Source organism: Bos taurus, chromosome 29 (assembly GCF_002263795.3).
Source record: "Bos taurus isolate L1 Dominette 01449 registration number 42190680 breed Hereford chromosome 29, ARS-UCD2.0, whole genome shotgun sequence".
NCBI lineage: Eukaryota > Metazoa > Chordata > Mammalia > Artiodactyla > Bovidae > Bos > Bos taurus.
This window is the reverse complement of record NC_037356.1, coordinates 6374396-6400944: the sequence shown is the minus strand read 5'-3', so window position 1 is coordinate 6400944 and position 26549 is coordinate 6374396. Positions and strand designations below refer to the sequence as shown.

The following is a 26549-nucleotide window of genomic DNA, read 5'->3' as shown; positions in this document are numbered from 1 at the left end:
GCTGTCATCTTAATGTATTTATATTTCAATACAATTAATAAATCTTCACCAAGTAAGGGAGTATAACAGAATGATTGAGAGCAGAAATCTGCTCGATAACTAGCCCAAATTCTGGCTTCACCACTTACCAGTTGAATGACCTTGGATAAACCAGTGAATCTTTCTAAGCATTAGTTTCACCACCTGAAAGTTGCTTCAATTGTATCCTCTTTACAGAGTTACTGTGAGGATTGTTTCATAACTATGTAATAAAACAGCCCACTACACAGTAGTTGAGAGCATAGTAAAAGCAGTAATCTCTGTTGCCAAGTGGTAATTAAGTCATAACAAAGATATGAATTATACTTCCATTTATAATTAAACTATGAAGATGAGGCTTTGTAATTTGTTAGCCTAGGGAAGATTCTTTTTTAAATTGAAGGTTGATGAACGTAAGCACACCTATGAAAAAATTCAAACATTTTCAAGTGATTTTAATCAAAGCATCTTAAAAATAATTACCCTTAGTATAAATAGAATCTTTACTAATTATACTTTCCTGCGGCTAACTTTGTGTGCTAAGTTGCTTCAGTCATATCTGACTCTTGTGTGACCTCATGGGCTGTAGCCCATCAGGCTCTTCTGTTCATGGGATTCTCCAGGCAAGAATCCTGGAGTGGGTTGCCATTTCCTTCTCCAGGGTATTTTCCAACCTAGAAATTGAACCTACATCTCGTCTCTTATGTCTCCTGCATTGGCAGGTGGGCTCTTTACCACTAGCGCCACCTAACTTTATTTGATGTTGATTTTTTTTTCATCTGTGCATATGTATGCTCTTACACATTCATAGCAATAACTCATATACAAGTTTATAGATATGAAAGAGGAGAAAAACAATGATATAAGGAGAAAATATGGGATTTGAAATGAGATGATTGATACAGTTTTGGAATTAGCCATTCAGAAGACATGTGACTTTTAATGTGTCATCTAGATTTTCAATCTCATTAACTTTATTTGTAGCATAAGCATGCTGAACTTTATTCTGTCTCCTTTATGTGAGGAACATACAAGTGTGTGCTAATTCATATCTGCTTTGAGAGTTGACAATACCTTTTTCTGACCCTTTACTCAATGAGACCCAGTTGGTACTTTGAAAGAAACAATCATGGGACTATTTACATTATGGAAATTGATAGACAGTACAAGTCGATATATTCTCCACTACCACCCTCATTTTTCCTCTGAGATAAGGTTAATATTTTTCTAGTACATTACTGGGAATGTCAAGTGAAAAATGCTTTATGAACTCTAACATGTTATGCAAATATGTTATAATATTCATTACAGAAAATTATAAATAGAGTGACAATCTGTGAGTTGCATATGAAAGTATCATTAAATGATCTCATCTAATTAAAAAGCAGAGACATAAATGAGCTTGTAGGATACATTTAAATGATTTAATAGACTTCTGTATGATAGAAATGCCCTATCAAATCAAGCTGATGAAGGAATATTATATATAGAAATTTTGCAGTATGACTAACCATCCTTGTTTGCCCGAGACTATGGGGTTTTCCAGAATTAAGATGAGCTATATAATTTCCAGAATATATCACAAAATGAAAACATGAAGCAGTTCATTCAAAAATTATTAAAAATTTCAAGATAGCAACAGCAAAGCATTAAACCAGATATAGATAGGTTTGGGTGAGAAACACTCAGTTGCAATAAAGCTGGCTCTACCTAGGACCCAGGACTTTTAGTGCTAAAATCAGAATAGACTGGGGGAAACAGAGACTAAGATGGTTGTGACTCTACCTTTGCTTCAAAAATAGTTAGCATTAAATTAACATTAATGTATTATCAAAGACTTATCACACCTAATGAAGTATACCAACTGTAGGAGGTACTATCAATTCAGTCGTAAGTAAGGACAAGGAAGAGAAGACAGCTTGAATACCACTTTGCCTATAAGACGTTTGCTTGATTCAGTCTGTGCCATTTAGTGAACTAAATGATTCTACTGTGACTCCTGAGTTTTCCTGAATGCACAAGTCTAAGAATATGGAATGCCATTTAAAATTTTACCTTAAAATAACCTTCAGACAAATTGTAAATGAAGACTGAACCATTATGATTAGTGTGTAAGAAAATTTTATAGATATGTTTATAAACTGGAGATAAGGTCTAAGAAATGTTGAAAAAATCACTGGATAATGTAAATCACATGTATACTGTGTAAATACGTATATAAACAAAAGGATTACATGTCATTTTCTTTGCATACACACACACACAAGTATACATATACACACATGAACATTGGTGTTACCAAGAGGAGAAATCAGTCTGATATTTAAAATAAACCATTTCAAGTGATAATACAGAAAATAATTCTACTTTCTTTATTGAGTTCATGGAGATGACTACAATTTTGACTGGTTTCACCATTGTCTTTGGGCAAACAATGAAAATTAGAGCAGCAGTTCTCTAATGCAGACTTTAGTGTGCCTTAGAACCACGGGAAAGACTTTTTAACACAAATGGTGAGTCCCAGTGACTTTCTGATTCACAGTTTTTGGTAGCGTTTGAGTGTTTGCATTTCTAAGCAATTTACACAATTTGTGGATCATTTGTGACCTTCTGTGCTGTGTGTGCTGTGTCGCTCAGTCATGTCCAACTCTCTGAGACCCCATGGACTGTATGTAGCCCTCCAGGCTCCTCTGTCCATGGGGATTCTCCAGGCAAGAATACTGGAGTGGGTTGCCATGCCCTCCTCCAGGGGATCTTCCCAACGCACAGATCGAACCCAGGCCTCCCCACTACAGGCAGATTCTTTACCAATTGAGCCACCTGGGAAGCCCAAGAATACTGAAGTGCGTAGCCTATCCCTTCTCCAGAGGAACTTTCTCACCCAGGAATCAAACCAGGGTCTCTTGCATTGCAGGCAGACTCTGCACCATCTGAACTGTGACCTTTTAACTGCCATCTAATAATTACAGGGTAAACAGTCACCCACAACCGTGTTTGCTTCATTGCTTTGTTCCCCATAGTTGAAGAGACTTCCTGAGTCAAATTAAAAATATTTTTAATAAACATAAATGCTAATTAATTATGACTGTAGAGCTAGCACTTTGTGTAAGAAACCTTGAAGTTGGAATGAAAGTTAATGCTTCATTGTAACTAGGGACTTGCACAGGTCCGAGGATCCTTTTTGATCTACAGTATTATATTTCTGCTGCAAGTCATCTAAATTATAAACTTTTGAAAAGTACTCAACCATGAAATACAACCTCGTAAAATCATTGTGTGTAACCCTGTGAGGCTATGTACTTCATAGTTCCAGAAGAAAGCTGCACCAGGAGAGTGAATTGGAATATAGCTGGGGAGGGTAGGGAGGGGGGAATGCTATCAACCGTCCCTTCTCTTTGATCTTTACATGCATCAATGTACATTTTTCTATCTTCTGTTTGGTTTTTTCCTCCAGTTATATCCCTGAAACTCTATGAAATGTTAAAATAGGTTAGAGAAGCACTTAAAATTAAATAAATTCAATGTACTCTGTTCTAAAAATTTAACCATGTATTTTTTCACATTTTAGACTCCAACAGACATGATAAAATGTAACATTTATAGCCCAGCTTCCTAGAAAGGAGTATACTGAATTAGATAATACATGTGAAAACGCCTACCTAGTGCCTGCTTTGTAGTAGTTGCTCAATTTTTTAAAACATCATTTTCATGGGTACACATTGGAGCAGTCATCAATATGAAAATATTTCAAGGTAGAAGTTCATGATGTGGAATTTTAAAGACAGAAGCATTTTTAGACTGTCACAATATAGGAGGAAAATATTTTAGGTGAAGAAAATAATATATTCAGAGGTAAAGTTTTTTAAGTGTGAGTTCAAGTTTAGAGGTTAGAGAGCAATTTTGCCTAAATCATTGAATTTCCACCCTGTTTGCACATTAGAACCACCTGGGGAGTTTTTAAAACTCCAAGTGCCTAAGCCCCACTCTGTACCAATTAAATCTGAATCTCCAGGGCTCAGAGATAGGCATCAATATTAAAAACCAAGCGAACAAACACAAAAACTCTCCAGAGTGCTATTGGGAAAGAAACGAAAGAGAAAGATAGATGGAGTGACAAGCTGAAATTTCCTATTGTTATCATCAGCCTGAAACTGTGTTTATTAATTTCCCATAGGAATGTAGCACGCAGACGTGAAGGCATAACAAAGAGTAATTTGGGCAACTGTCACTGCCCTTCACAAAGAACTTTGAGCCATTTTGGCATTTGTGACTGCTAACAAGGTCCCTGCTGGCTTATTAGACTTTCCATCCATGGGGAACCCTTGGACAAGAGAGAGGCAATAATGCATTCTGCACCTTGCTGATGATAGTCAACGGATGAGAATAGCAAGTCACTAAATTCATCTCATAGGGCATAATAAAAGGTTTTCAAGGTGTGTCAGCAAGTCAATATGAACACTACCCTGGTTTAGTGTGCAGAAAAGAGCATGGCATTTGAAATCAGTCAGAGCCATAGTCAATTCCTTGATTACCTTGGTTTCTAGCTTGAATTTAAGTGTGTTTTTTAACTTCCATTAAGTCTTCTCATCTGAAAACTTGGGACAGTGATAATATTCACCCCTGGGATTCAAATGAGATCATGTACATGAAAGATATTTGAAAAGTTTGATCTATAGACTAGAATTCCTCTTGGACTCGCTCTTCCAAAAGGGAATAAAATCTTGGCAAAAGAAACTACTGATGTTGGTGTTATTTTTTCTATTTTTTCAAGGTGATTCACCAGGCAAAAAATGAATTGTGGGAAGAAGTAAAATAGAAAATAAATTATTCACATTTTATATTATTTACATCCATGACATTCTCTTTATTTGGTCACTTAACAAGTAGGCACATAGAGCTCTTTAAAGGTCCCTTGTAGATTTTATGGAGAGCACTGTTATTTTTCCTCCTCCCAATCTTTACAGGATGGTATCAGTGAAGAATTGAGAAGTATTTTTTAAGGCTTTTTTAAAAATTGATGTATAGTTACTGTATAATATCATATGTTACGGGTGTACAACATACTGATTCACAATTTTCAAAGGTTATCTTTCATTTATAGTTATTATAAAGTATTGGCTATATTCCCTGTCTTGTACAATATATCCTTGTAGCCTATTTTACACCTAATAGTTCATACTTATTCACCTATCCCTATACCGGCCCTTCCCCCCTTCTCTCCTCACTGATGGTTTCTAAATTCTTCTCCATATATGTGAGTCTGCTCCTTTTTTGTTATACTCAGTAGTTTGATATATTTTTTAGATTCCACATATAAGTGATATTATACACTATTTGGCTTTCTCTATCTGACTTATTTCATTCAGTGTAATGCTCTCCAAGTCCATCCATGCTGGTGCGAATGGCAAAAGTTCTGTCATTTTTAGGGCTGGAATAGTATTCTACTGTGTGTATACAAACACACACATATATACATTGTATCTATCTGTATATACATATAATATATATATATATACATATACACACATATATACATATACACATATACACATATATATATACATATACATATGTTGAGAAATATTTTATATTTTCTTTTAAATACAAAGATGTGCAAGGTTCTGTTTCTGACTATGGAAAATCAAAGCAAACTCTTTGGTTTCTGTTTCTAAGGACTTTCCAGTCCTATTTTAAGACATCAGATACACATAGTCCGTTTAAAATTGTTAATATAATCAGATTGTCTGTATTAACAATTTGGTATTTATCACAAAGAGGTTGGGTGTTTGTCCAACCTATACCTTTGAACTATTTCTGAGCACATAACACCATATATTCTGACAAACCCCACATGCTTCTCATTCAAATACCCTTCATAAGAACATTGGAGACTTTCCTAGATGCATCATCTGGCAAGTTAGCAAAAAAAATGAGTACAGAAACTCTAGCCTAGCTGAAAACATGCTTCGAATAGCAATCTAGTTTTCAAGATCACCCTGACGCATCTATTGTTGGCTGAGGGCAAGCAGGCAGGCTTTTGTAGAGAAATCGAGTTTAGGAGAGGTTTCCCAAGTGGTGCTAGAAAGAATCTGTGGCCAGTGCAGGAGGTGGAAGAGACATGGGTCTCATCCCTGGGTCAGGAAGATCCCCTGGAGAAGGAAATGGCAACCCACTCCAGTACTCTTGCCTGGTAAATCCCAGGGACAGAGGAGCCTGGCAGGCTACAGACCATGGGGTCATGAGTCAAGAAGTGTGTGATGCTGGGAAGGATCCTTAAGGTGGAAATTTGTGGCAAAAGCAGTTTTTCTGCAGTTGGGGTGGCCCATATTCTTGGTTAGCAGCTCTCTGGATAGGCACCGATTTCTCAGATGCAGCAAACTTACACAAATGATAGGTGCTATTCAGGAAGCATTTGTCTTGTGCTAGATTCTATACTAATTGTAGCACACTTGCTATAAAAGTGAGAGAAATTGTTTGATAAATAGACAAATAGATGAGGAAACAATGGAAACACTGAGAGACTTTATAGTGTTTGGGCTCCAAAATCACTGCAGATGGTGACTGCAGCCATGAAATTAAAAACCGCTTGCTCCTTGGAAGAAAAGCTATGACCAACCCAGACAGCATATTCAAAAGTAGAGATATTACTTTGCCAACAATGGTCTGTCTAGTCAAAGCTATGGCTTTTCCAGTAGTCATGTATGGATGTGAAAGTTGGACTATAAAGAAAGCTGAGCACCGAACAACTGATGCTTTTGAACTGTGGTGTTGGAGAAGACTCCTGAGAGTCCCTTGGACTGCAAGGAGATCCAACCAGTCCATCCTAAAAGAAATCAGTCCTGAATATTCATTGGAAGGACTGATGCTGAAGCTGAAACTCCAATACTTTGGCCACCTGATGCGAAGAATTGACTCACTGGAAAAGATCCTGATGCTCTGAAAGATTGAAGGCAAGAGGAGAAGGGGACAACAGAGGATGAGATGGTTGGATGGCATCACCGACTCAATGGACATGAGTTTGAGTAAACTCCGAGAGCTGGTGATGGACAGGGAGCCCTGATGTGCTGCAGTCCATGGGGTTGCAAAGAGTCAGACAGGACTCCGTGGCTGAACTGACTGACTAAGGGTATGAGAGATGGGTATTAATTATTCCCTCTTTTACCAGTGAAGAAAACAAGGCTCACAAAACATAACGAGAAAAGTAATACTTTCAGTAAGAAACGTAGAATTGAAACCCAGTTTGGTCTTCTCTAAAAGTCTTTTCTCTACAAACAGTATCTTCAAATTGCTAAAAAAAAAAAAAAAAAAAAAACACCACTACAGGTTCACTAAGACACTTTAAAGGTTACCTCGCACAGAGAGTTTTAAGAAAATTTATTTCCAGATCTTTCTTCCAAATATACTTTACTAAAATGACTCTGAATGAAAAATCTCCTGAGATTCTTCTTTACCACATACCCTTGCATAATCTCCCTTCAACTTTTCAGAAGAAAGGCGTACCTCTAGCCTATATCCCTACTTATCACAGTACACTCCCAGAAGGGGTAAAATCATACGAGGTACTAAAGCAGCAGAGAACTCAGAATATTGATGCCAGTGTTGCTGGAATGAATGGCTCTAACGAAAAGTAGCGAGTATCTTGAAAGTTAAGTGCTTTGTAAACAAAAGCACTTATAGCTACTTTCATCAGAGAATTTTTGTTTGAGTTGTCACTGATGGATTAGATTATTTTCATGCTGAATCAGCTATGTCATTTTTGGCATATACTAAGAAAAGACTTTAAGTAATTAAGTGAAATTCCTATAAAAATCTTTTTATTACCATCTAGTTTTTTATGAGAATTAAGTTTTCAGGACTAATGGTTTTTTGTTGTTGTTTGTTTGTTTTCTTTTTTAATTTGATTTTATTTTTTAACTTTACAATATTGTATTGGTTTTGCCATATATCAACATGAATCTGCCACAGGTATATATGTGTTCCCCATCCTGAACCCTCCTCCCTCCTCCCTCCCTGTACCATCCCTCTGGGTCGTCTCAGTGCACCAGCCCCAAGTATCCAGTATTGTGCATCGAACCTGGACTGGCGACTCGTTTCATATATGATATTATACATGTTTCAATGCCATTCTCCCAAATCATCCCACCCTCTCCCTCTCCGACAGAGTCCAAAAGACTGTTCTATACATCAGTGTCTCTTTTGCTGTCTCGTATACAGGGTTATTGTTACCATCTTTCTAAATTCCATATATATGGGTTAGTATACTGTATTGGTGTTTTTCTTTCTGGCTTACTTCGCTCTGTGTAATAGGCTCCAGTTTCATCCACCTCATTAGAACTGATTCAAATGTATTCTTTTTAATGGCTGAGTAATATGCTGAGCCTTATTCTTTCTAGCAACGACTGTTGTAGGGTATTGTAGATATCTGCAATAATTTTTAACTAAGGGACGTTAGTCACTCAGTCATGTCTGACTCTTTACAACCGCATGGACTGCACCCCACCAGGCTCCTCTGTCCATGGGATTCTCCAGGCAAGAATACTGGAGTGGGTGAGTGAGTGAGTGAAGTCGCTCAGTCGTGTCTGACTCTTTGAGACCCCATAGACTATAGCCTACAGGGCTCCTCCATCCATGGGATTTTCCAGGCAAGAATGCTGGAGTGGGTAGCCATCCCTTTTCCAGAGGATCTTTCCAACCCAGGGATCGAGCCTGATCTCCTGCATTGCGGGCAGATACTTTACTGTCTGAGCCACCAGGGAAGCCCTTTTAAAGAACAATCTTCCATAAATATTGTTAATAAATGAATTTTCAATAAAACTTTACTTTTTACATTTAATAACTTATTTTGTAAAATATTTAGTGTTACATCGTTCTAATAAAATATGTATTACTAAAATTTTTAATGACAATCTAGATTATATTGTCACATGAAGTTTTTAAAAGGTAATTTTAACTTTTATACCTAGTTTTGTTTCAGAAAAGTATGATAGGCTGATGAATTTTTAAAAATATTTCAAGCATAATATATAACATTTTGGCATATTCCTGTGGGAAAACAGAACAAGAACATGAGATCTAGTGAAAAAAAGGAAATCCTATAAAATTTCAGACTATAATAGAAGAGTTTGTTTAGGTACTTTTGATATGGATGATGGCAAATATCAAATCATTACACTGGATACCTTTTTATAAAGTGATTTCAAATTTTTATTTTAAAATTTATACTATTTGCAATATCTACACCTGAATTTTTTCCTCTAAAACTATTTGCAATTATAATTAAAGCAATTTAGAAGCTACTTAAAATATGTGAGAGCATACATAAAAGATGGTTTTAAAGCTTTCATTTTGTTCTACTCAAAGATAAAGCTTAAAGACCATTGCTCTACAAAAATTCCCCCCATGATATATGACTTATTACTAATAGAAAAAGCAATAAACCAATGCATTTAAGAGCTTAAGTTCTGGAATAAAACAGGTTTATGTTCCAACCTTAGCTTCTGTTGTTTGCTTTTTAATCTTAGACAGTTTGCTTAAACTCTCTAAACTGCTTTATCCAAATCTACATAACAGAGATTATGAAGATATCTAATTTGTAGAATCATTCTGAAGGTTACATGAAAATAATCATGTTAAGCTTTTAGAAAAATCCCTGCACATGTTAAGAACCATGTATATACAATCTTGGGCTTCTCAGGTTGCGCTCGTTGTAAAGAATCCACCTGCCAATGCAGGAGAAGCAAGAAATGTGGATTTGATCCCTGGGTCAGGAAGATCCCCTGGAGAAGAAACGGCAACCCACTCCAGTATTCTTTCCTGGAAAATCCCATAGACAGAGGAGCCTGGTGGGCTACAGTCCATGGTCCTCAAAGAGTCAGACATGACTGAGCAACTGAGCACACACACACATACACAATCATAAAAGTTGTCATACACGAGCAAAGTCAGAGGGGAGAAAGAAGTGTGTGCTCTTGGGCTAAGCTTCCGGAGGTAGCTGGGCTTGATACTGTCTCTGAGAATGAATATAAAAGCTCAAAAGGAGGAGACAAAAACATCAGCTAAAGGGGCAGAGATACTGTCACCCACAAATGTAGGAGGAAACAAAGCATTGAACTCAAAAGTCAAGAGCTGCACTTTAAAAATGGAGCTGACAACGAAATAATCCTAATTGTTTGAAAGGAAGCTAGTTTCCCTCTGCCTCCTATTGTCTGCACTGTTTCTATCCTACCTTTTAAAAAAAATTATAACCTCACAGTTTCTGTTTTCCTGATAAGGCTAAATTTTGAAATTCAATATGTCCTTGGCATTTTCCTTTAGCTTGGTTCTGATTTACAGTTTAACTCTGTTCCTCCCTCTTTGTTTGATTTTAAATCTGAGTTCTATTTTTGTTTTGTGTTTTCCCTGAATGGACACTGAAATGATATCATACTTCACCTATTCCCTGGTAATGTATGGGAGAGAACACAGAACATCAAGAGCTCAGATATTGCCGTCTAACTGATATGGGTTAAAATACCAACTCTGCTACTACCTTGCAAGCTTGGAAAACTCAGGACTTTTCTAAGCTTCATTTTTCTCTTCTTTCCAGTAGGGATAATTTCTAATCAGTAGAGCTACTGCAAAGACTGAAGGACTTATGTCACAGAAAGCATTTAGCTCAATTAATATACAGAAAAAAATAACTCTTATCATAATTATTATTCCTGGTGCAATGAATAGAGCCGTTTAATGGAGTCCTGATTAACTTGGAAATATTTTGCAAAATGAAACACATTACCCGAAGTCCTCCAGACTCTCAAAGATGAATTGTAATGTCAGTGGTCACAAGTTTTAATTTTTCTCTGGAATCAGAAATAAAAAAAGTAACCACCAGAACTAGAGGGCAAGAGGACACATAACAGCTGGAAAGATCTGTTTTTAAATGCTGGTACAGACTGAAGTGAGAGTGACTATGCTGATTATTACAAAAAGATCTTATTACTTTTTAGGATCTAAAGGAGGAATAGTAGGCAGAAGCAACAGGATGGAACACAGACTGGCTTAGCCAATTCCATCTGGCTAATCAGTCCATTGTGACCAGATTAATACCATTCAACTCTACAAAGATTTACTAAATGCTCACTGGGTATCTAGAATATGAACAATCCCAATACAGAATGCATTTTATGATTGACTTTATTGTTTTGAATCAGGCAATTATTTTTCAAGTGCAGTTGTAAACCAAATGAGAAACTCACTTAGATTTTCAATCATTAAAACAAACTACTTTCCCCCCCCCTCCAATTTTCTTTTTGCCAACAGGATTTGCTGATCCAGTTACTGGGATAGCAGATGCCTCTCAAAGCAGTATGCACAATGCCTTGCACATCTACATGAACGGAACGATGTCTCAGGTACCAGGATCTGCCAATGATCCCATCTTCCTTCTTCATCACGCGTTTGTTGACAGGTTGGTTGGCACTACATAAATTACGTGCTTATTGGTTTTAAATGTAGTGGATGTCAAGAAGATGTACAAAAAGCCAACAGGTCCATAAAAGGATGCTCAGCATCACTAGTCATTGCTGCTGCTGCTGCTAAGTCGCTTCAGTCGTGTCCGACGCTGTGCGACCCCATAGACAGCAGTCCACCAGGCTCTGCCATCCCTGGGATTCTCCAGGCAAGAACACTGGAGTGGGTTGCCATTTCCTTCTCCACTGCATGAAAGTGAAAAGTGAAAGTGAAGTCGCTCAGTCGAGACCGACTCGTGGTGACCCCATGGACTGTAGCCCACCAGGCTCCTCCATCCATGGGATTTTCTAGGCAAGAGTACTGGAGTGGCTTGCCATTGCCTTCATCACTAGTCATTAGAGAAATGCAAATTAAAACCAAAATGAAACAGTACTTCTTGCTTGTTAGAATGGCCATCAACAAAAAAACGAGAGATAGACACTGGCCTGGATGTGGAGAAAGGGGAATCCTTGTGCAGTGTTGGTGAAATTTGTAAATTGATATAGCCATTATGGAAAATGCTATGGAGGATCCTCAAAAAATTAAAAATACAACCGCCATATGATCCAGCAGTCCCAATTCTGGGAACGTATCCAAAGAAAACAAAACACTTAACTCGAAAAAAGCACTCCTACCTTCATAGCAGCATTATTTACAATGACCAGCATGTGGACACAACATAAGGGTCTATCAATGGATGAATGGTTGAAGAAGTTGTTACCATCTCCACCTCACTCATGTTCCCAAGAACATGGATATAGTATCAAATAAGTAAGTGGAAGATTATTAAGCAGATTTTATTGTTTTCTTGGCAACTTTAATATTATAATAGAATTAAGTAATATCCCATATCAAGTTTTATTCAGAGATCAATTTTCAAGAAAGTATATAAGTACCAAAATTATGATAGCAAATAACATCAAAACCACCAAACCTAGACATCAAGGCAGAAGGAAGAGTGTTGGGAATAATATCCTACCAGAACAGATTAAACTCTGTTTGCTGTTGTTGTTCAGTCACTCAGTCTTGTATGACTCTTTGCAACCCGATGGACTGCAGCATGCCAGGCTTCCTTGTCCTTCACTGTCTCTGGGAGTTTGCTCAAACTCATGTCCATTGAGTCAATGATGCCTCTCACCATCTCATCCTGATTACTGAGTCATTTTTATGTCATATTATCTTTGTGAATTTTTGGCATTTTTTTGATCTTTGGTGCCATCCTGTGAACTTTAAAGAAACCTAAATTTCCTAGATCTCTTGATGCCCCAGGCAAGAAACATGCAAACTATGGCTTTTAGGCCATATCTGTCCCTTACCTTATTCATAAATAAGATGTAATTGGAACACAACCACAATCATTCATCTACATATTGTCTATGGCTGTTTTCGTGCTAAAATGGCAGAGTTGAAACAAGACTATATGGCCCACAAAGTAGAAAAGATCTAGTTTCTGGTCATTTACAAAAAAAACATTTCTTGACTCCTGCCAACCACCGAATTCCATATTTATAAGCCAGGTGAGAGAAAATGATTGATCTTTATGTAGCCCTCCTTGATCTATATTTATAGAAAATGCTATAATTTAATTCAACGTTTAGAGGCATGTTTAAGGGAGGTAAAGCTATTAGGAAGATATACAACATTTAGAAGCCTCTCCCACCTATGAAAACTAAAATTTTCTTCTTTCTTAGAATTATTTGTTAATCCTATCTTATGGCTTCTCAGTTGTGTCCAACTCTTTGTGACCCCATGGACTGCAACATGCCAGGCTTCCCTGTCCTTCCCCATCTCCTACAATTTGCTCAAACTCATGTCCATTGAAACAGTGATGTCATCCAATCATCTCCTCTGAAAAGCATCTTTACGAAGAAACATAGAGACCTGTGGATTGCTGCAACATCTGAGCCGTCCTCTTAGTTCTCGGCATACAAGTTGCACTTTCCAATCAGATGGTCTATTTACTACTGTTCAATTATTCACAAACATATTTGTTGAATGCCTACTGTGTGCTGGATACCTTTGCCTGAATGTCCCACACTCATTACTGCTGTTATGCATTGCTTTTACCAGTTTCCAAATCTGGAATGTCTTTTCCATGACTAAACTATTTTCTATGCAATCTTCAAGACTATTTTCAATTTCTGGCTCTTCCATAATGAATGACCAGACCATGACTGTCTAAAACCATTTCTCCCATCCAAAGGCATGTTGGAGCTAGCCGCAAATCACTAGCAAGGTTGAATTATGTACATATTTTCACAACTTTGCATTCGGTGATCTCAAGCATAGCTAGAAACCAGTGTTGGTAGGAGTATTTACATCAGGAAGCTGGCAAATGCTACAAATCAAGGCTTTCACTCAGAGAGCTGGTGGTTAAAATAATGGCCAGCATAATCCTGCTCCTATCTGTTAACTCACATCACTTTCTCTACTTCTTATTTTGAACACATCATTTATATCATTCTTATTGATTGTGTGCTTTTCTTATTGATTGTGCTTTGTCTCTACCACTAATCTCTGAGCCACTATGGCAGGACCCATGCCTGGAATTATATCTGTTGTTTTGTTTTTCCCCACAACATTTTGTCTACTTTGTAATTAGAAGATCTGTAATAAATTTGTATAAAATAAATAAATAATTGAAAAAAATCTTAGCAAGTTACTTTCATCATAGCTACAAAGGAAATTATAGAGAAGTCATTTTAGCTAAAAAATGTTTTTTGCAAGTCTGGTAAAGCACAAATCATCCAAAGCTATAAACTTGCTTCAAGATTTAGCATGTTTCTAGACCATTAGACCTTGTTCTTGGCATTGGCTAAACAGAATAATGAGATAAGATCACTGGCTTAACAAAGCTTAGTCTACTGGGAAATACAAACAAGTAAACAACTGTAGTATATTATAATTCATGTGATCATTACAGCCATTCTTGGAAAACTACATAAAAAGGATGAAACATGAATGGAACCCTGAAGAGTGGCAGGCCTACAAGACAAAAAGGATACTCAGGATCGGGAGAATAACTCTTACCTCATTGAAACCAGGCACAAGCCAGAAACATGAACTGAAGAAGAAAATGGAAACGTAGGATCCAAAACTAGGAAAATATGTCTCAAAGCGCATGTTTAGAGAAAGTGAGAAGATTCCAGTAACAAATTAGCTTACCACCAAAACGTACCATTGTTGGGCAAGTAAAGACATCAGTTCCGTTCAGTTGCTCAGTCATGTCCGACTCTTTGTGACCCCATGGACTGCAGCACACCAGGCCTCTCTGTCCATCATCAACTCCCGCATCTTACTCAAACTCATGTCCATTGAGTCAGTGATGCCATCCAACCATCTCATCCTCTGTCGTCCCCTTCTCCTCCACCTTCAATCTTTCCCAGCATCAGGGTCTTTTCCAATGAGTCAGTTCTTCAGATCAGGTGGCCAAAGTATTGGAGTTTCAGCTTCAATATCAGTCCTTCCAATGAATAATCAGGACTAACTTCCTTTAGGATGGACTGGCTGGATCTCCTTGCAGTCCAAGCGACTCTCAAGACATAGAGTAATTCCAATTCTTTCCATCACTTTAAGTTAAAAAAAAAAAAAAGAAAGAAAGAAAAGAAAATCAGAGAATGAGACTTCTGTAGTGGTTCAATGTTTATGAAGCCACCTGCCAATGTAGTTGATACATCCCCGAACAGAGAAGATCCCACATGCCACAGGGCAATTAAGCTGGTGAGCCACAACTGGTGAGCCCGTGAGCTATAACTTCTGAAACCCTTGCATGCTAGAGCCTGTGCTCCACTGCAATGAGAAGTCCATGCACAGCAATGAGAGCATAATCCCTTCTTGCTGCAACTAGAGAAAGTCCACAAGAAGCAACAAAGATCCAGCTCAGCCAAAAATTTTAAAAATAATGAATTAATATTTTTTTTTCTAAAAAAGTAGGAGAATGGATCTAATACAATAATTCTAAAGGATAATATGTATTTAGCTTTTACTGTGTGCTAGACACTGTTCCCAGGTGGCTCAGTCAAAAAGAATCTGCCTGCCTATGCATGAGACTTGGGAGACGCAGGTTCGATTCCTGGATCAGGAAGATCCCCTGGAGGAGGAAATGGCAACCCACTCTGGTATTCTTGTCTGGAAAATTCCATGGACAGAAGAGCCTGGTGGGCTACAGTCCATGGAATTGCAGAAGAATTGTACATGACTTCCGACCGAGCATGCACGCATGTAGGCGCTATTCTAAACTCTTTACAAGTTTTATTTCATTTAATCCACAACAAGTCTGCAATGTTCTAGTATTATCCTTACTTTATATTTTAAAAATGAGAGTTGGAGAAGTTCTGTAATTGTCCCAAGATATATAGCTAATAAGAGAGCAGAACTGAGAGTTAAACAATGCAGTCTTACTAAAGAGCCATGTTCTTAACCACATTGGAGAATTCTTGGAAAGTCCAAAGATGAGTTTTACTTTTGACTACTCTTCAGTTCAGTTCAGTTGCTCATTCGTATCCGACTCTGCGACACCATGGACTGCAGCATGCCAGACCTCCCTGTCCATCACCAACTCCTGGAGTTTCCTCAAATTCATGTGCATCAAGTCGGGGATGCCATCCAACCATCTCATCCTCTGTTGTCCCCTTCTCCTCCTGCCTTCAATCTTGCCCAGCATCAGGGTCTTTTCCAATGAGTCAGTTATTCGCATCATGTGGCCATAGTATTGGAGTTTCATCTTCAATATCAGTCTTTCCAATGAATATTCAGGACTGATTTCCTTTAGGATGGACTGGTTGGGTCTCCTTGCAGTCCAAGGGACTCTCAAAAGTCTTCTCCAACACCACAGTTCAAAAGCATCAATTCTTCGGCACTCAGCTTTCTTTGTAGTCCAACGCTCACATCCATATATGACTACTGGAAAAAGCCTTGACTAGACTTGACTTGATTTGACTACTCTTAGATTGAGGATAAATCATTTTCATTAAAAATTCATTCATTCATCAAACATTTTAAGTTTTTACTATATTCTAGATACTATGCCAGTAACTGTGCCTTTTTATCTATTGGTATGAATAAAAAGGCCTGACCTCCAGATGCTTTGGTGGTGTTTAGTAGCCAAGTTGTTCCAACTCCTTGCAACCCCATGGACTGCAGCATGCCAGGTTTTCTTGTCCTTCACTATCTCCCAGAGTTTACTCAAATTCATGTCCATTGAGTCAGTGATGCTATCCAACTATCTCATCCTCTGTTGCCCCCTTCTCCTCCTGCCCTCAATCATTCCTATCATCAGATCTTTTCTAGTGAGTTGGCTCTTTGCATCAAGTGGCCAAAATATTGGAGCTTCAGCTTCAGCATAATTCCTTTCAATGAATACTCAGGGTTGGTTTTTTTAAGATTGACTGGTTTGATCTCCCTGCAGTTCAAGAGACTCTCAAGACTATTCTCCAGTACCACAGTTTGAAAGCTTCAGTTCTTTGGCTCTCAACCTTCTTTATAATCCTTCAAAAAGACAGGAGACAAAAATAAATAGTAATATAACACTTTCACCTGCATCTCCTGCAATGCAAGCAAATTCTTTATGGCTGAACTGCCCGGAAAGCCCATGAAAAAAATGTAAGAGGTATGTGAATCCAGAGAAGGAAGAACTTAACTTTGTCCTGAAAATTAAATGCTTTCTAAAGAAGACTATGCTTAGATTGATTCTTAAAGATGAGGAGAAATTACAGACATGACAGGAAGGTAAGGAAGTATATGTCATACTAAGGAAACAAAATAGATAAATTGTAAGATAGACGAAAACAAACTGAGGTATTTGGCCGGGCTGGCTAAAGAATAGTTTTCCATGAGCGAAAATTGAGAAAGCTAAGGTCAAATTTGGGGAAACTTGCATGTTCTTGATTTCTTTGAAGGACTTCCTTTAAAATTCTATTAAAATATGTTAGTTTTTCTTTAATTTTAAATTAAATCACACATACAACCTAAGGAATAAGCAAATTGAGGAAAATTGCCTAAAGTCTATACTACCATCTAAGTACAATAAATGAATTTTAAATGTTTAGAAAATTTTAAAAAGTAGAGAAAGAAACAAAGTAAGAGAAGTTTCACATAACCATTTTCCTTTGGTATTTCCATAAAGAAAAATATTTGTCTGATATGCACAAAGTTGTCTTGATTCTATACTTTTCCCTCTATTTAATAATCTGTATCAGGTATATTTCTACATCAGTACATACAGATCTATCTCTTTCTTTTTAAAAGCTTCATAGAATTTCATTTTAAGCCACATATTGGGGGAAAATATTTGTAAAACACACATATGGTCAAAATAGTTATCTAAAATGCACAAAGAATTCTTAAAATTCAACAATAAGAAAATGGTCCCAAGTAAAAAATGGGTCAAAGTCTTAGCAGACGCTTCACCAAAGAAGATATACAATGGCGCACAAACACATAAAAAAGTGTTCCATGTTATATGTTATTGGAGAAATGCAAATTATAACACAGAGATACCACTATACACTTAGAAGAACTGGGAGCATCTGACAATACCAAATGTTGGTGAGGACATGGAGCTGTGAGAACTCTCAGTCATTGCTGGTGGAAATGCAAAATTATGCAAGCCACTTTGGAAGACTGTTTGGTAGCTTCTCATAAACTAAAAATACTCTTACCATAGGATCTAATAAACATGCTTCTTGGTATTTACACGAAGGAGTTGAAAACCTATGTGCACTTAAAATCCTGAACATACATGTGTATAGCAACCTCCAACTTCCAAACTTGGATACAAACAGAAAGTCTTTCAATAGGTGAATGGATAAATAAATGCAGACAATAATATATTATTCAGTGCTAAAAAGAAATGAGCTATCAAGGCATGAAAAGACATGAAGAAACCTAAATGCATATTACTAAGCAAAAGAAGCCAACCTGAAAAGGCTATGTATTGTATGATTCCAACTATAGAACATTCTCAAAAAAAGCAATACAGTGGAGATTATGAAATGATCAGTTGTTGTCAGTGTTAAGAGCAGCAGGAATGAACACAAGTAGAACACAGAGGATTTGTAGGGCAGTAGAATTTGTATGATAGCATAATGCTGTATGATAGCAAAATGATGGTTACATCATTATACGTTTGTCCAAACCCATAGAACATATGAGGCCAAGAGTGAACCTAAGGTAACCTATGGACTTTGCTTGCCTGTGGCATGACTTTGTAGGTTCATCAGTTATAGTAAATGCACCACTCTGGTGGGGGATGTTGATGAGGGGGAGGTTATGTGTGTGTGGTGGAGGGAGAGGTATCTGGAAATCTCTGTCTTCCTTTAATTTTGTTGTAAGGCTAAAACTTCTCTTTCAAAAAGGTGTTTAAAAAGAGGTAAGTATGGCTGTAGCCAACTTAGCACTTTAAATAACTGAAATTATGACTGGTCACAATATACTGTTGTTGCCTAATATCAAGCAATACACCATCAAGACTCATAATCAGAAATGTGACGTGGACAGTGAGGCATTGATGAATCTCTAGGAAACTGTCATAAAGCCCAGAAGTTCAAAAAAGTTAATGGCATTGACTTATACCAATTTAACCTAGGTAGCCTGAGTTGGAGAAGGAAATAGCAACCCACTCCAGTATTTTTGCCTAGAGAATCCTGTGGACAGAGGAGCCTGGTGGGCTTCCATCTATGGGGTCGCACAGAGTTGGACACGACTGAAGCTACTTAGCAGTAGCAGCAGCCTGAGTAGCTTCTTATTTGAGAATGTTTCTCATGCAACTCATCAAACGTAACTAATAAATGAACCTAAGTATTTCTAGCATCTCTCTTCTTGTAAGGTGAAGCAACAAAACTCTGTTATTTTCTGAGAACCCTCTAAGAAATCATGAAGGTAATTTAAAAGATACTCTACAAGATTTATTTCACATTTTCTATATGGAGGATCTGATTTGAGCAAGGCAAAAATCGAAGGAGGAAACGTGGGCATGAGTAAGTAGGATTATGAATGGCTGAGAAATAATATTTCATTATATTTTTAATCAAAGTGTCAATAAAACTTTTAAAAAGACAGTAACAGGATTGTAAAGAATCTTCATTCTAAGTAAGGAACAAGAAACATTTGCTTTTCTCTCTTAAACAATCAAGATTATAGTAAAGGCTACATAAGTCTCAGAAAATTCTTCTAGTTAGACACAAAATATCTGCTATCTAGAAAGGTTTTTTTAATCTTTATATTGTAGGCAAAGGTTGTAAGCAGTAAGCCAGTGAGTAAATAAATAAGTAAATAAGTCTGTCAGTAAGTAAACCAAGTCAAAATTGAGACCATTTTAAAGTTTTAAAAAATTTTATAACTTATTTTTCAAACTTAGGTATTATAAATAAAATTCACTTTCCAAAATTTATCCTTCATTAACTCCTTCATATCCTGGAACACAATGGCACTTTAAGACAGATTCTAGGGACTCCACAAGGTCAACACTAATTTCATTATAATATTAAGATGTCATGGCTGATTCATGTCAATGTATGGCAAAACCCACAATATTGTAAAGTAATTAGCCTCCAATTAAAATAAATAAATAAAATTTTAAAAGATGTTATTATCATGCAGTGTTAATCTAGTCACTGTTTAAGTGATTCAATAAAATATTTTAAAAAAATAGAATTTCATTGTATTGGTTGCAACATTCTTTAGTAATCAGACTCAATCCCGGGGTCAGGAAGATCCCCTGGAGAAGGAAATGGCAACCCACTCCAGTACTCTTGCCTGGGAACTCCTGGAAAATCTGGAGAGAGAATCCTGATGGGCTACAACCCATGAGGTTGCAAATGAGTCAGACATGACTTAGTGACTAAACACAACAACAATCACTTATTAACAGGCATTTTGATTGTTTCTTTTTTCTATCTTTTTTTGGTAAAATAATATACATATATTATTTAATATAATATTTATTTATAAAAATTAAATCATATATATATGACTTTGGACATTTGTGAGCATAGCTAAAGAATAGATTTTTCATATTGGAATTGAAAGGTGAGAGGTTAAATACATTTAAAATTTGTCAATATTTTAAAATTGCCATTCAAAACTGGTTGTGCTACCTATTTACACATTTCCACAAATAAAGTGTGTTGGCCAACCTGTACTCTCATTTACACTATCTATTCTCAAACTTAATAATCTTTTGACTCAAGTGGAAAAATATTTATCTGTATTTTCTGTCTCCTATGTGTGTCTATTTACATTCTTTGCTATGTTATATTAGGTTAACTTGTCACTTTATTATTGAATTGTACAGGATCCTCATAGTTTCTTAGTTGGTCTTTTTTGTCATTATCTTTATGAATATTTTCTGCAGTTGTTAATTGTCATTTGGTATGTTTCTTGGTATTCAGAAGTTAATATATGACCTTTTATATAATTTTTCATATTCAATGTTTATAGCTTCAGAGTCTTTAACTCTTTGTTCTTCAGTATTCTTCTTTGTCAAAAGAATGGACTGATCTCAAACTCCTTGGTTCTTTCTCAACTTTACAGTCCTCTGGATAACGTGCTTTTGATGAGATGACAGTAGAATGCATTAGGACAATTACAGGGCTTTAGGCGGGTTTCTTAGGACATTGTAATCATGCTTTTAGTTAATGATTAATAGGTAACTGGCAAATAGATAAGTCCAATTTATAGTGTAAATTATTTTTCTCTGCTATAAAGATTAAGGTCTGACAAAGGACTCCATTCTGTTCTCAGATCTGTAAAAAAACTTTTCAAAAGAAGAAAGGATTGAAGAGTGATTCTCTTAAAAAAGCAAATAGTTTGGAATGTTGTTTATTCTTTTTCTCTAAGAAGATCAGACTTTGAGTATGCTAAAAACAGAGACATTTGAAACTTTAATGCAACCTAAGACTACAGCACCCATCAAGCCAAGCTGATGTTTTTAGCTATGGAATCTGGAATGTTTATGCCCATAAATTCCTCCGGAAGGAAGATGAACATTGATGCCTGAGGGTACTCTATGGATAACTGTCAGAGAAACAGAGAGAGCTTTAGAAATACTTCCTTTTCCTTAATACCTCATTACTTAGGAGGGCTCAAGTGGACAAAAACATGCACATCTCTGCATGCATGCATTCATTCAGCTGTTAATTCAACAAACAATAAGTCCTCTCTCTGTTTTGTGTGCTATATTATATATTAGGCCACCAGGATGCAGCAGTCACTAATATTATTCCTCCCCACCTAATGCCACTGACCCAGACATGGAAAAGTAACATAAAAGAAAATGTAACTTCTGCAGGGGTAGTGGCTTAATAGGCCGGAATATATGAGAGTGAAGAGAAGAGCATCAAGGAAGTAGAGGCCACAGGATGGTCCTCCTCAACCCCTGGATCTGCAAGACCAAGCAGTCTGCCAAGCGCAGAGCAGAAAGTCATGAATAGTTGTTAGAGTCTACTGTTTGGAATTCATATGACTGGTAACTTTATGAAGAATGAGTAAGATTTTGACACGTGAAGTTTGGTAGTAAAAAATGTCAATTCATGAGAAACAAACCAAAAAAAACTCAGAAACTTCAGGAAATAGGTCATTGTTAATACCCAAATAAAATACTGAAACCACAGCTTAACTCGAGTCTTCTCCATTGCAGGCTATCTCTTTACCATTTGAGCCACTAGGGAAGCCCTAATGTGAGTGCTTCAGTTCAGTTCTCTTCAGTTGCTCAGTCATGTCCAACTCTTTGAGACCCCATGGACTGCAGCACACCAGGCTTCCCTGTCTATCACCAACTACGGAGCTTGCTTAAACTTGTGTCCATTGAGTCAGTGATGCCATCCAACCATCTCATCTTCTGTCGTCCTCTTCTCCTCCCGCCTTCAATCTTTCCCAGCATCAGAGTCTTTTCCAATGAGTCTTTGCTCATCAGGTGGCCAAAGTATTGGAGTTTCAGCTTCAGCATCAGTCCTTCCAAGGAATATTCAGTGTTGATTTCCTTTGGGATTGACTGGTTGGATCTCCTTGCAGTCCAAAGGACTCTCAAGAGTCTTCTCCAAAACCGCAGTTCAAAAGCATCAATTCTTCGGCACTCAGCTTTCTTTATGGTCCAACTCTCACATCCATACATGACTACTGGCAAAGCCATAGCCTTGACTAGATGGACCTTTGTTGGCAAAGTAATGTGTTTGCTTTTTAATATGTTATCTAGGTTGGTCATAGCTTTTCTTCTAAGGAGCAAGCATCTTTTAGTTTCATGGCTGCAGTCACCACCTGCAGTGATTTTGGAGCCCCAAAACATAAAGTCTGTCACTGTTTCCATTGTTCCCCCATCTATTTGCCATGAAGTGATGGGACCAGATACCATAATCTTAGTTTTCTGAGTGTTGAGTTTTAAGCCAACTTTTTCACTCACCTCTTTCACTTTCATCCAGAGGCTCTTTAGCTCTTCTTTGCTTTCTGCCATAAGGGTGGTATCATCTGCATATCTGAAGTTATTGATATTTCTCCTGGAAATCTTGATTTCAGCTTGTGCTTCATCCAGTCCAACATGTTGCATGATGTACTCTGCATATAAGTTAAATAAGCAGGGTGACAATATACAGCCTTGATGTACTCCTTTTCCTATTTGGAACCAGTGTTTTGTTCCATGTCCAGTTCTAACTATTGCCTCTTGACTTGCATACAGATTTCTCAGGAGGCAGGTCAGGTGGTCTGGTATTCCCATCTCTTTCAGAATTTTCCACAGTTTGTTTTGATCCACACAGTCAAAGGCTTTGGTGTAGTCAATAAAGTAGAAGTAGATGTTTTTCTGGCACTCTCTTGCTTTTTCGATGATCCAACAGATGTTGGCAGTTTGATCTCTGGTTCCTCTGCCTTTTTTTAAATCCAGCTTGAACATCTGAAAGTTCACAGTTCATGTGCTGTTAAAGACTGACTTGGAGAATTTTGAGCATTACTTTGCTAGTATGTGAGATAATTGCAATTGTGTGGTAGTTTAAACAGTCTTAGGCATTGCCTTTCTTAGGGACTGAAAAGAAAGCTGAGCTTTTCCAGTTTAATTTGCTGGCATATTGAGTGCGGCACTTTAACAGCATCATCTTTTAGGATTTAGGATGTGAGTGCATGCTACACACCACATGTTCAGGGCATCCATGGACTGACCCATTTAATAGTTACAGCAATCCTACCAATTAAGTGCCATTATTATCCCCATCTTAGGGACGATCGGACTAAAGTACAGGAAGTTTAAGTAACCTGTCAGGATATAAACCCATGTTCTCATCCTGTACTATTTACTGCTTCATAAAGGGTTTGGAGAACAGAAGAAGTATATGTCTATATAGAGAGAGAATCTAATATTACCCCAACATAAGAACAGGAGCTAACAGAATAGGTGGTTATCTTGAGCCCTAGTCAAGCAGTGTGGTTACTGCAGCAGGAGGCCAATCAACTAAGCAGAATTAGATGGTGAAAAATTTAGCAACCTCAAACTGGACAGGGTGTGGGGCAACAGGGGGAGTGTGAGGGTCGGGGAAGGGTGCAGGGGGCAAGTGGAGGCTAGACAGTGAGGAATGGGAGATGTTAAGCATAACAAAAACCAGACCAAATATTTGGAATAAAGGTTGCAGTTTAGAGTCCCCAGAAGCTTGAGCCTGCAGTTTTAACTGATTCTTTTTAAAAATTGTATTGAAATATAACTGATTTACAATGTTGTGTTAATTTCAGTTGCACAGCAAAGTGATTTAGTTTTATATATATAAATGAAAAAATATATTTATATGTTATTTTTACATTTTTCTTCATTATGGTTATTACAAGATGTTGAGTGGAGTTCCTTGTGCTATACAATAGGTTCTTATCTATTTTATATATGGTAGTACATATATTTTAAACCCAACTCCTAATTTATTCCTCATCTTCTTTGTCCTTTGATAATCATAAGTTCATCTTTTATGTCTGTGAGTCTATTTTGTAAATAAATTAATTTGTATCTTTTTTTTTAGATTCCACATGTAAGCTATATCATATATTTATCTCTGTCTTAGTTTATTTAGTATGAGACTCTCTCGGCCCATTCATGTTGCTGCAAATGGCATTATCTCATTCTTTTATGGCTGAGTAGTCCTGGGTGTTCTTTGAAAGGAATGATGCTAAAGCTGACACTCCAGTACCTTGGCCACCTCATGCAAAGAGTTGACTCATTGGAAAAGACTTTGATGCTGGGAGGGATTGGGGGCAGGAGGAGAAGGGGACGACAGAGGATGAGATGGCTGGATGGCATCACTGACTCGATGGACATGAGTCTGAGTGAACTCCGGGTGTTAGTGATGGACAGGGAGCCCTGGCGTGCTGCGATTCATGGGGTCGCAAAGAGTCGGACATGACTGAGCGACTAAACTGAACTGAACTGAACTGAATATTCCATTGTGTGTATACTACACATTTTGTTTAGTCACTAAGTTGTATCCAACTCTTTTGCAACTCCATGGACTGTAGCCCGCTAGGCCCCTCTGTCCATGGGACCCCAGGCCAGAACTGGAGTGGGTTGCATTTCCTTTTCCAGGGGATTCAAACCTAGGGATTGAACCTGTGTCTCCTGCAATGGCCGGTTATTCTTTACCACTGAGTCACTAGGGAAGCCCATACTACACACACACACACACACACACACACACACATACACACACACACAGTACAGAAGTCTGCAACCACATTAGTTTTTGCCCAAAATAGAATAACTTATCCTTAACTTTGCAAAGGTTTCCAATGTAGACTCTAAATTCTTCAAACATCACTTGGACATACCCTGTGGCATATCATGTAATATATTTTGATGATATTCCATGCATCTAAAATGTCATATTATATGTCATATGTCTTTTATATATATATATATATATATATATATATATATATATATAAAACACACCTTCTTTATGCATTCATGTTAAACCCTCCTCTGATGTGGGTAGGGCTCATCTTTGCTGAGCAGGCAGCAGGCACTGACTCAGGAAGTAAATGTGGCAAAGTTGGAGAAGGCAGGAAAGGACACCCAACCTCTAGAATCTCATAGCATAGTTCCTAGACTCTAAGAGTGGATGAGAAGTCCTGTAGCGGAAGAACCATGAGACCTGGGAGCAGAAGGCCTGTGAGCGCGTCCTGGCTTTGCTTTGAGATACAAGTACAACCCTGGGAAGGTGGCTGAACCTCTCCCCACCTCTGTTTCCTCACTCACAGTGTGGTAATATTATTCCTTTTCTCATAGGAAAATGACTTTGCAGTTTATAATGCATTATATACAAGAACTAGGGCTTCCCTGGTGACTCAGTGGTGAAGAATTTCCCTGCAATTCAAGAGACACAGGAGACTCGGGTTCAGTCCCTGGGTTGGGAAGATCCCCTGAAGGGAGGGCATAGCAACTCACTCCAGTATTCTTTCCTGGAGAATCCCATGGGCAGAGAAGCCTAGTGGGCTACAGTCCATGGGGTCGCAGAGAGTCAGTCACAACTGAAGCGACTGAGCACACACATATGACTAGTTCTTGTAAAGAGAGTAGAGTATAAGGCACTTTTGTGAGCATATGTAATACTTTTGTTCTTTGCTCTATTTTCAAGTGCTCTCTGGGATCAACAACACTTCCTCAGTTCTCCTGTAGTCTGTCTCTTGAGGGCATGGGAATCCCAGCTAGGTACTAACCTGAAACAAAACATTCCAGGGATGCCAAGCCTGCCTCACTCCTCAGCTACAGATTAACTATATCTTTTGGAGTGACTTCTTGGCTGTGATTGCTGATGAGGCTTCCTTTCCATTCTATTCCTCAAGCCTCCCCTGGGTCATCTTGCTAAGAAGGCTGCCCCGACCCACATGCCTGCAAACCAAATGCCTTGCCAATGTGGCAGCTCAAAAATAGTCCAAGCAGAAAGCAGATCCCTGGAGCTTCAGGAATGAACAGCAGATTGCCTGCCTGCTGGTGATTGCAAGGCTGAAGCTTGCTTAAAAAGACAGAAATCCCAGGGTTAGGGAAGGAGGTGAACTCAGAAACCAGAGGAGTGTCTGAAATT

The 26549-nt window shown here is 37.7% G+C and overlaps 1 protein-coding gene across 1 annotated transcript in view; it reads left to right on the top strand.

Annotated features, from left to right (window-relative positions):
* TYR (tyrosinase) overlaps positions 1 to 26549 on the top strand; it is a 109079-nt gene that overhangs the window by 34544 nt on the left and 47986 nt on the right. The window contains 1 exon segment of the mRNA NM_181001.3: positions 11317 to 11464. Within this exon segment, the coding sequence (NP_851344.1) occupies positions 11317 to 11464 (148 nt within the window).